We start from the raw sequence: 12,121 nt of genomic DNA, 5'->3' as shown, positions 1-12,121 counted from the left end.
TCTGCCTTCCTGTTTTTGCTACCAAAGTGGATAACCTCATTTCATCTGCCATGCATCTGCCCACTCGCCCAACCTGTCCAAGTCATCCTGCATTCTCATAACATCCTCCTCACTGTTCACACTGCCACCCAGCTTTGTGTCATCTGCAAATTTGCTGATGTTACTTTGAATCCCTTCATCCTATTGTAAATAGCTGCGGTCCCATCACCGAGTCTTGCGGTACCCCACTAGTCACTTCCTGCTATTCTGAAAGGGACCCGTTAATCCCTACTCTTTATTTCCTGTCTGCCAACCACTTCTCTATCCATGTCAGCACTCTACCCTCCAATACCATGTGCCCTAAATTTGCCCGCTGATCTCCTATGTGGGACCTTATCAAATGCTTTCTGAAAGTCCAGGTACACTACATCCACTGGCTCTCCCTTATCCATTTTCTTAGTTACATCTTCAAAAAATTCCAGAAGATTAGTCAAGCATGATTTCCCCTTTGTAAATCCATGCTGACTCGGACCGATCCTGTTATTGCTATCCAAATGTTCTCATCTTTTATAATTGACTCCAGCATCTTCCCCACCACCGATGTCAGGCTAACTGGTCTATAATTCCCTGTTTTCTCTCTCCCGCCTTTCTTAAATAGTGGGATAACATTAGCTACCCTCCAATCCACAGGAACTGATCCTGAGTCTATAGAACATTGGAAAATTATCACCAATGCATCCACGATTTCTAGAGCCACTTCCTTAAGTACCCTGGGATGTAGACCATCAGGCCCTGGGGATTTATCAGCCTTCAGTCCCATCAGTCTATCCAACACCATTTCCTGCTTAATGTGGATTTCCTTCAGTTCCTCCGTCACTCCAGATCCTCTGGCCACTACTATATCAGGAAGATTGTTTGTGTCCTCCTTAGTGAAGACAGATCCAAAGTACCTGTTCAACTCATCTGCCATTTCCTTATTTCCCATAATAAATTCACCTTTTTTGGTCTTCAAGGGGCCAACTTTGGTCTTAACTAATTTTTTCCTCTTCACATACCTAAAGAAGCTTTTACTATCCTGCTTTATATTCTTGGCTAGCTTATCTTCACACCTCATCTTTTCTCCCCGTATTGCCTTTTTAGTTATCTTCTGTTGCTCCTTAAACCTCTTGCTTCCCGCTCATTTGCTACGTTGTACTTCTTCGCTTCAATTTTTATACTGTGGAGTAAGTGGATGGATCGATGTTGCATAGATTTGTTCACTATAAATGATTATCAGTGGAAATGTAATACTTTTCCCATGTGTAAAGGAGTAGTAAATATGGTTTTATTTTGATGTTAATTACTTTTTATACAAATTTTATGAATTAAATGTTAAATTGTTTATTATGTGACATTTGATAAGCTTTATCCAGTTTTAGGTAGTATTCATACATAGATTGTATTCTAAAGATTTAATTCACTTTTCTAATGAATCATTTACTGTTCCTCAGACATTCTCGGAAGCGCTGGGAGCAGTTTATTCACAGTGAGAATAGGCACCTGGTCAGTCCGGAGGCCTTGGATTTGTTGGATAAACTACTTCGTTACGATCATCAGCAGAGACTTACAGCTAAGGAAGCAATGGAACATCCATACTTCTGTAAGTATGTGGACGACCCAGCTTTATGGAAATTATCTGAGTTGAGAATTGTTATAGCCGTAGTAATATTATTCAAAATTTCTGTTGCTTAGTATGCCACAGAGTGATTGCAGGAAGTACATTTTTATAGATTGTAATTCAAGGGGATGGGGAGTTCTGAGGGTATATTGCCATTTTGACTATTTTGCTGGCTGGTGCTGTAAAATTAGGCTATGAGGAATGATGAATGCTTCTCCATCCCATTTCTCACATCAAAGTAGTCCGTTAATTTAAGTTTACACCCTGTTCCTACCAGTGAAGTGTAAAATAGGAACACGTGCATCTGACATGGAAAATTGCTTACTGTAGCGATCTGGCAGGCTCATTATATCTGTTGCCACATTCATTCAGATATTTTATCTCAGTGCCACATCCCTACACTGACCTTGCATCTCTTGATTTCCTCTATTTCAAAATCTATGGATTTGGTCATTGAATATATTTAATGGCTGGGACTTCACAGCCATCTTGGCCAAAGAATTCACAAGATCAATGTCTTCTTATCCCAGTTGTCAATGGCTGGCCATTTATGACTGTACCCTGTTTCTAGACAACTCGACCAGGGGAAATATCATTTGTGGATCTATCCAGTCAAGCCATTTAATTTTGTATGATCCAATAGGATACCATCTCATTCTTCAAAATTCAAGCCAGTTGGAACCCAGTCTAACTAATCTATTTTCATTGGATGAGTCCTCATCCCAGGAATCTATCTAGTGACATTTTCTGTGCTTCTTTTGCAAATCTCCCTTTCATGGGAAGATTAGATCTATGCACAATATTCCTAGTGTGGATTCAATTTGACCCTCTTTTGGTATATCTAAAGTTTGCTCTGAATCTCTCACCATTATTTCCATAAGCTAACAGACAAAAAAAACTTCCCTTTAAAAAATTTTTTTTTTAAAGCCTCGGCTCTTCATGAGCATTATCAAGGAAACTAAAAGACAGTCATAGAGTAGAAACTGGGGTAGGTGCTGGACAGGTGGAGAAAGGTGCAAAAACATTTCTGGATCTTGAGTGCCATAGCAGATGATTGCTCAATCACAAATGGAATAAATGAATTGACATGGAGAAGATCAGAATTTGACTACCACTAACTGAGTGCTTTGGGCTGGAGGAGATCAGAAATTGGTAGAAAACTTGAAGAGTTTAAGAGGTATTGTATAAACTCCATAAATTTACCATCATTCAAAACTGCTGCCATATCCTGGTTTGAGGTACATCAAGTCTGTTCACTCATCATTCCATGCTCGAACAAATTGGCACCAAACAGACTTGATGTACCTCAAACCAGGATATGGCAGCAGAGTTTTGAATGATGGTAAATTTATGGAGTATAGAATTGCCAGGTCTGGAGGTAACAAAGGCATACTATTGTGATATCCTTATGACATAATGCCAAATTTTAATTGCTGTCATTCGGTGCATATAATCATTGCACTCTCAGCAGGATCTAGGATCTTTGAGTCTGTTGCTGAGTTTGGGGATTCAATGGTCAGTTTGCAACTTGCGTTGAAAGCTACTAGTTATTTCACTTGGTATTTTACACTCTACCTCAGATCCCGTACTGAAGGAGCATTCGGATGGTGCTCGGAGTAACAACTCGCACGTGCCTGGTGTTTCTGCAGCTGTACGGTGAATCCTACTGCTGTCTGCGTAGTTCATTCTGCAAGATGACGGAGTTACGGGATTTACAGGGGAGACATTGGGCAAAAGAGGAGCTATCACAGTCTGGAAATGTGAACTTGTGACTGCAACGACACAGGTGACCATGGCTTACCCTAAACCCAGTGGCAACACTGTACTACATCCATTTATTTTAGATTTCCATTTATGTTTCAGAGAATTACAACTTACTAGATTTTTGGTTCTGAAATTACAATGTTTTTGTATATTTATATATTATTTTTTGTATTGTAATAAAATGCCTAGAATGTGTTCCATTACAAATTTTCTTGTGTTGTCCTTTTTCCTGTCTTTCTATAAAATAAAAATTTGCCAAATGCAGATAATATTTCTAAGGAAAGGTAGAACAAGTTCCACAAAATTGTAAGCTGCTCACAATAGTTCAACAATTGGGGACATTGGGTGATTTTTCGATTTGAAAGAAAAATAAAAGTATTTTTTGAGAGATCCCTCTCAATGTCAGTTCTCTAGCAAAATGCAAAGTTTGTCAGTGTCTCTGGGCAGCAAACTGGTCGGTAAAGGCCCTGAAGTGCCATTTGGTTGTTATCTGATGCCTGAAGTTGTCCTTTTGCTCACGTCATCACTCTTGGTCACACTTTTCCCTTAACTTGGGCCAGAGTAATGTGCAGATAATCAGGGCAGATTTCAATGGTAATAACAGAGAATGTTATCTAAAAGTACATTGAGTATCATCATAACTCCTCTGCAGATTGCAGTCGTAAAGCAGCAGTATGTGGCAAATATACAGGGTCATAGTATGGGTTGACGATGGAATCATTGGCTGTGAGGGTGTTTCCGCTGCAGTCTATGTCCTGGAATAAGACTGACTAGTGTATTTATTCAGTGGTTCCCTGTTGGTTTCAAAAACGTCACATTCACCAAAGTGCACATTTTTAAATGTATGGGATCCAAGAGAAAATAAGGGCTGTGCAGGCACAAAATTCACAAAAGCTGGATAGTTTAGAATTTTGTTCCAAAATATTTTGTTGAGACAATCTGTTAAGAACCATACAAAAATAATGCAAGCAGCTGTTGAATGGACTGGTGGGTGGTAATGACAGTGTAGCAGATAAGCTGCAGACTTGTTTGGGGTGGATACAGGAGGTGGTCTCAAAAAAACCTTGTAGTATATGGATATGTTTTGGGGAATAATGTAACTTTAAAATCTACGGGTGCAAAAACAGGTTTGGTGTACAGAGAAAATGTATGTGAAGTTCAAAAGAGAGCATGAGAATGTTTGCAAAATGTACAGTTAATTATAGTAGCATGATAAATTTGTCTATTAAAGCTTTCTATGACCTAATGCAAAGCACTGTGTACACTTGTGTACAATCCAATCAATCAAGTTACAACACTGCATATTTAAACCTGGCAGACAACATTTTACTATTTACAAAGGAGAATGGGAAGGTTTCTGTTGAGCAAAATCCTTCCCTTGCACGTTAAATTAATTTTCTTAAACTGCATGGTGTGTGACTTTTCCAAATTTTGTTTAACAGATTATTTAACAGCAATCCCAGTTGGAATAGATTTGCTGCTTTTAACAGAGGCTGCAGAAAATCACTCAACAGTAACGGAACTTGACTGCTTGCAAATCTCGTGCTGTCACTCTAAAGGCGGTGCCCTCAGAAGTATTTTGGGGTTTTTTTCCAAATTGTCTGAGCAATTGTTTTTTTTTTTCTGAGCCCATTTGCTACAATGTAGTGCATGGAGTAGAGCAAAAGTGTGCTTCATTTTAACTGTGTACCAGTTGACCGAGTTATTTGTGTGGGGTTGGTGCGATGATGTGATGTTCCAGTATATGGCACCTTCCATCCCGAAATCCAAGTTAACAAAATCATTAATACATGGGAGGTATTGGCATTTATACACACGTGTGTTTGGATATTACAAATACTGTAACCTTTTTTAATTCAGAATAAAAAATTGATGAGCAAATGTAAATATTCTACAGTTCCTTTGTCAAAGATGACTTAACTGATATGCTTTTTGCATTTGAACTCAAGTTTGGGAATGACATAATGAATTAAGGATCTGAGTGAAACTGAAAGGAAGTTTAAACATTTTGAAGTTTCAATACTTGCCTGATATAATCACTGCAGTAATAATCCATGTGTTATGCATCATACATTATAAATGATTCTCTACAAACTGCAACAGAGCAGCTGGGTAAAAGAAAGTTGTTTGCAGTTCTTCAAAATTATAAAGTACTGAAAATACTTGAGTAGCACATGTGAAGTCAGTTAATGGTGGAATAGGCTTGAGAAGCTGAATGGTTGGCTCTTCCACCTATTTATAATTCTTGAAAATGAAATATTTTATTCCCAGAACTCTGCAGTTCTTTGGTTTACGATGACTACATAATTGCATGTAGCACTCAAAATATATTCCTGCTCTTCACCTTTGTGCACTATTTTGTTTTATAATTTACCAATTATATCAACTTGTAACCCATCTAATTTTCTGTGAAACTAGAGATAAATGGCCTATTATCCCCACCAAATCTGTTAATATTAAAGAATATAGAAACAAGGAACTGAAAATGCTGTTTTACGAAAAAGACAGTGCCGCAGTAACAGTGGGTCAGGCAGCATCTCTGGAGAACATGGATGTGTGACATTTCGGGTCGGAACGCTTCAGTCTGAAGAAGGGTCCTGAGCCAAAACCACCTATTCGTTTCTACAGAGATGCTGCCTGACCCACTAAGTTATTCCATCACTTTGTGTCTATTAATATTCCACACCTCCTTAAGGATTATGTTCTTATTCAACATTTAAGGGGTGTGCCTGGGAAAACCTACTTGTGGCCTATATGTCCTGTCTGAAAAATAAATTCCCTATTCTGACTGGCTTGAGTGTTAGTTGCTACCTCAATGTAAATTCTTGCTCCATGTTCTGAACAGTCCTCATTCATGCTAACGTTTGGTAAGGGAAAAGCAAATTTCACATGATGCTGTACTGTAGGATTTAATCCTCTTTGGTAATAATACATGTTCTGCAATTCTTGGTCTGAGTCCCATAATGTTTATGTAAAATGGGAATAGAGCATTTAATAGGCATCGTTGGCTGCTTAGGTTGGGCGAGGTCACATGGTTCGGAATATAAAGCTGCATTTATAGTGGCTTCAGTGGGCCAGTCACGCCGCTGGCATCTGAAGCACAAGCATAGCAGCAAGTTAAGTAAAATTTACATACAAGGAACTGTGGATGTTGGTTACAAAAAAAAAGACAGTGCTGGAGTAATTCGGCAAGCTAGGCAGCAAACATCTCTGGAGAACATAGATAGGTGGCATTTTGGGTCGGCGCCCTTTAGACTGATTGAGGTTGGGGGTAGGGGGGGGGGTGGGGGTGGTGTATAATGTCTCAAATGATGTGATACATGTGAAGGGGTGTTTTGGTTGGACAAGGGCCAGAGATGAAAAGATAAAAATGGGAAGAGTAAGAATAGATGTGTGAAAGGTGAAGGAGATTGGGGAGGGAAAGGAAGAGGAAAGGGAAAAATGGGTGCAGATCCAGCTGGGGCACAGGGAAGAGAGGGAGAAAAGGTGGGAGGAGGTGTGTTCGTAGGATAGTTATCTGAAACTGGAGAATTCATTGCTCATACTGTTGGGTTGCAAGTTACGCAGAATAAGAGGTGTTCTTCCAGTTTGCGTGTGGCTTCATTCTGGTAATGGAGGTGGCCCAGGACAGAAAGGTTGAATGTAGTATCCCCAGACTGAGAAATTAGCTGTGCTATGAAGGGTCTTGACCTGGTATTTTCTGTGCACAATTTATTGACAATACTACATCAGCCAATGAAACTGGGGTATTGCAGGGCATACGGTTGTCAATAAGCAGAATCACGTTTTGTAAGTGTTCCTTAATGGGCAAGGGAATGTTTAAAAAAATCAAGGCAATTTCTCCAGGAAAAATGTGGGAGACAGTTGCAGAAATGGTATTTAGCAAGTAATACCCAGTCTTGCAAAGAGTTATCTAATTACATACTTTCACTTTTGGCTGGTAACAGTTTTATCACTGTTCAAGTGCACCGTTAAAGTTCTCCATTAACTGTGCTGTCTACATTTGGTTACCTTGGGAATCATTACTTTTTTTATTTTGTATAAAGTTGGACACTCTGAACTGAAATATTTTAAATGCCCATTATAGTTAAATGTCAAGTGCTGGGTTCCGGGTCAGCGGGTTCCTCCGTCGTCTGCAAGTCTCTTTAGTCTCCATATTTGAGTATCTTTCCGCTGTTAGACGTTGCACATCCGCTAAAATAGTTCCTGGCCCCAAAAGCTTGGCTAACACGTATCTGTTAGGTGTGAAACAAGTTTATTCCTGTTAGAACTTGAGGTATGTTTTAAAATAAAATGCAATTTAGTGAGTCACTCTGAAGTCAACCTACTGTCATTTAGAAAATAAGTTGTGAAAATTGGCGGAACGCAGACTTATATTCCCGGGGCATTGGTTGTCAGGCTACTACTGGGTAGACACAAAATGCTTGAGTAACTCAGCGAGACTGGCAGCATCTCTGGATTGAAGGAATGGGCGACGTTTCGGGTCGAGACCATTCTTCAGACCACTAATGGAAGTGATTTGTATGTGAGAATTTGAAATTGCATAAATTACTGCTTTAAACAATTGGAGGGACGTTGCAAATGACAATAATGCAAAGTAGTAAATGGAGATGGTTAAAATGTCACCTGCAGGCTTGGGGTGGAAGGAAGAATGTGAAGAGGGGTAACACGGGTGGGGAAAGAAAGAAAAATGACGACGTGCGGGCTTGCACCAATGGAGTGGGAAGAGGAATAGACAGGATTATATTTGCTTGATATAGGGAGGTTGCACGGAGTCGAGGTCACGACCCGTACTGTTACCACGCAACGGCAACTGGAGGGCACGCCGTGAACTGCAGGTTCTACAGCATTTACTATGGCTTCTGGTCCAGCATCCGGACTGGTTTCACACCCGCGGACCCCGGGCCGTCTATCCCCGCGGGTGGGGTGGGGGAGGGAGGACGAGGTCGGGGTGCCGCTCGGCGGGCGGAGGGAGCAGACCATCCCCAACTCTACTGCAGCTGACGTTGCCTGGAGCCGCGGCCCCTCGCCCCCCCAGCCCTTCTTCGCCCCGGCCCTTTTACCCCACGGCTTGGCCCTTCTTCGCCCCGGCCCCTCTCCCCCCCCTCCCGGCCCTGGATGCGCTCCCCCCCGGACCAGCTACACCCGGCCCTGTGTGTGGGCGCTGCCGACCCACAGCCCGTGACAGTGCGGCCCACAGGGGGAGACGGGGCGGAGGGCGGCCGTGGCCGGACAGCGCTGACCCGGGGGGGGGGAAGGGGAAAGAATGGGGGCTGTTCCGAGGGATGTGCTCCTTCTGCTGCTTACACCTTGGTGCTCGGTTTCAGAGCAGACCTTCCCGCTTTCAGTGACAGCACCCACAAATATTTATAGCGCATAAAAGGACGGGTTTTAACAGGTAAGAAGGTACTCGTCCCGTGTGTTAACAGTGTGCCGGAAGCTGCCATGTCCTCCACATGGATTGAGCTGGACCGTGCGTCACGCCCTTTGACCCCATGACCTTACGTGCAACCCCCCTATTGAGAGGTGGGGGGGGGGGGGGGGGGATTAAAAGAGAATGCTACATCCTTGATAGACGGGGTGTTTGATACATGATGTAAACCAGCATCTGCAGCTCCTTCCTACACACAATTAGAGCCTGGTGCAGTAGAGGGACCCAGTGAGGCATGAGGAAGTATTCCGTCGTTTGTGACCACTATTTGCATTTTCAATAGATAACCACATCGTTTATTCAATGGCTGGTTAAGAGTGGCGTGACTTTACCTCAAAATGAGGGGATAACATGACTGCCCACTCCCTGTGGAATGGACTAGCATCTAAGTTCCCTCAGACAAGGAACAAAGCTCTGAATTGCGTGGAGCGGACACTCGGGATCCGTGGCCTAAGGCCGACAGTGCATCAGCTGGATTAAAAAAAAATCTCAAGCTCAGCTCCGTGTAAATTGTTTTATTAACTAAGCCTCGGGTGGATAGGCGTTTTTTCCCAGGCTTGGAACGGAGTTTCTTCTCCGAGCGGCTGAGAGCCGTTGTGATGCTGACGTGCGTCTGCCAGGGAAACGGTATCGTGGGTGGACTCCTGGCCGCCGTGACCTTCCCCCAATGGTTTAGCTGCTCCCGTGTCCTCGCCCGCGCTACGCTGCCTTCTCCTTTCCATAGCAGCCGTGACTCCAAAACTGCAGATGCTGATTTAAACCGCAGACAGACACAACATGCTGAAGTAACTCGTGTTCAAGAAGCAGATGCTGGAAGATCGGAAGCAGATGCTGGAAGATCGAAGGTACACAAAAATGCTGGAGAAACTCAGCGGGTGCAGCAGCATCTATGGAGCGAAGGAAATAGGCGACGTTTCGGGCCGAAACCCTTCTTCAGACAAGAAGGGTTTCGGCCCGAAACGTCGCCTATTTCCTTCGCTCCATAGATGCTGCTGCACCCGCTGAGTTTCTCCAGCATTTTTTGTGTACCTATGCTGAAGTAACTCAGCGGGTCAGGCAGCATCTCTGGAGAGAAGAAATTAGTGAAACGTCACCTATTCCTTTTCGCAAGAAATGCTGCCTGTCTCACTGAGTTACTCCGGCATTTTGTGTCTCTCTCCAATTGTGTATGCTTGGTTTCCATGGGTGCACGCAGCCGCATTACTACCTTTTCGATATCCATTATGGAGCCTGTTGCCGGAAGAAGACGGATGAGGAAGGTGTTGGAGGGAGATTTGAGTAATTATCCAGTTAACCGAGTAGGCTGTGGGCCGAGGAGCTTTTTCGCTCAGGTTCGTGACCCAACTCACGGAACGACCTAAATATTTAACATATTGTGTAAAAATAATATATAAATCATACCTGAAACTCGTCAAGGCCAAACCCTGCACATTTTAAAGATATACTAGACCAAGTGCAGACCGGTTGAGTCTGGTCCCCGAACGTGCTTCAGACCCCGAGTACGGGGGGAGGGAGGGGAGGGGGAGGGGGAGGGGCGTTGGTCTGGGCCGGGCCGGGCCTCCGGCAGGTGGTGAGCGTTGGGCCGGGCCTCCGGTGGGTGCTGCGAGTGGTCGGTCGAGCTGTCAGGCTGCCGGTGTTGCAGCAAGCGTGCGGGCGGTCTGACGGAGCCGGCGCTATAGGGATACTGAAGGCGGCCCGGGCGGCATGCATGGCAGTGCTGCTCCCCACCATCATCACCACCAGAACTGGCCGAGGTGGACGCGCTGCGGGGCCACACGTACGGAGCCCGCAGCCGGTCCCAAAGCGGCTCCAGCCATGGGCAACTCTGGAAGGGGGGTGAGTTAGGATTAGGGTTAGGCATTTTCCTGTCAGTGGAAGATGCCTTAGCCTTCCCCCAGCCTGGCACTGCCCCATTCCCACTTTAGCCGTGACCCCCACTCTGCACACTGCGGTAGTCTTATTTTAAAAAACCTCACAATTATATTCATTATATTATTTTTATATAATATAATTTTACATAATCATATATGATTACAATGATATTCACAAGATATATATATAGTAGTATAATAATATATGGTTTAAAGAGACTGCAACACGGAAATAGGCACCCCATGATGTAATATGGACATTGAACACTAGATGGAGGCTACTTTTTCGATCTCATTTTCTAATTAGTTTAATCAATTAATGTGCAACTTTTGGCACTGACGAGTTATGACTTCCTTCTCAACTATATTTTATCTAATCTGTGCAAATTTTCATGTAGTTCCGAGACATGGGTCACGAAAGTTGATTTCTAGACACATTTTTGATGCTCTAGATGCACACCCTAGAGCAACTCCAAAAGGTGCAGGTCAGAGCAGGGACGATTCTTGGGTCCTTTGCTGAGAATATTTTAAATCTGGAGGCTAGTGGAGAGCCGACTGCAAAATTCCAGGCCATCTGTGGTTGCAGTGCACCATATATATAATTTACTTTACAGGCATTAAACCGAAGGACCTGATATCCACGAACTTCACGTCTGATTCTAAGTTTAGACTTATTGTCACGTGTACCGGGGTACAACAAATAACTTTGTTTTGCGTGCTACGCAATCAAAATCACACATTATGCATAAATGCAATAAAACCAAACTCAAAGTACAATAGGTTGAGCAAAAGGAAAGATACAGGGTACAGATTATAGTTCACAGTATTATAGCGCAACAGTTCCAGAGACAAAGTCCAAGAGTCAAGAGTGTTTTATTGTCATATGTCCCAGATAGAACATTGAAATTCTTACTTGCTGCAGCACAGCAGAGTATGTAATCATAATAAATAATATAACAAAACTCAAAAAATCAAACAATAACAGTGCAATAATAATAATAATAATAGTCTATTGGTGTCTTTTACAATGTAGTTCATAGCTTATGAGGTTTTAGCGTTTAATAGCCTGATGGTTGTAGGGAAGAAGCTGTTCCGGAACCTGGACATTACAGTTTACAGGCTCCAGTATCTTCTTCCCAATGGCAATGGTAAGATGAGTGTGTGATCAGGATGGTGTAGGTCTCTGATGATGCTGGCTGCCTTTTTGAGGCAGCGACTCCGATAAATCCCTTCGATGGTGCGGAGGTCAGAGCCGGTGATGGACTGGGCAGTGTTCACAACCTTTTGCAGTCTTTTTCCGCTCCTGGATGTTCAAGTTGCTGAACCAGGCCATATTCTCTCCACTGTGCACCTGTAGAAGTTCAAGAGAATCCTCTTTGACATACCGAATCTCCGTAACTTTCACAGGAAGTAGAGGCT

At 43.1% G+C, this 12,121-nt stretch overlaps 1 protein-coding gene across 3 annotated transcripts in view; it reads left to right on the top strand.

Moving 5' to 3' along the window:
- The window catches only part of csnk2a2 (casein kinase 2 alpha 2), a 51,256-nt gene extending 45,969 nt beyond the window's left edge, over window positions 1-5,287 (top strand). For 2 of the 3 annotated variants that reach the window (XM_033036082.1, XM_033036084.1), the window contains exons 10-11: window positions 1,470-1,618; window positions 3,217-5,287. In XM_033036082.1, coding sequence (XP_032891973.1) covers window positions 1,470-1,618; window positions 3,217-3,296 — 229 coding nt within the window. In that variant the 3' untranslated portion in view covers window positions 3,297-5,287. The remainder of the gene's footprint in view (window positions 1-1,469; window positions 1,619-3,216) is intronic. The other variant, XR_004414520.1, reaches the window with a different exon arrangement.
- Window positions 5,288-12,121: the final 6,834 nt, after the last annotated feature.

Source organism: Amblyraja radiata, chromosome 17 (genome assembly GCF_010909765.2).
Source record: "Amblyraja radiata isolate CabotCenter1 chromosome 17, sAmbRad1.1.pri, whole genome shotgun sequence".
Taxonomy (NCBI): Eukaryota; Metazoa; Chordata; class Chondrichthyes; order Rajiformes; family Rajidae; genus Amblyraja; species Amblyraja radiata.
This window is presented reverse-complemented; position numbering and strand designations above follow the sequence as displayed.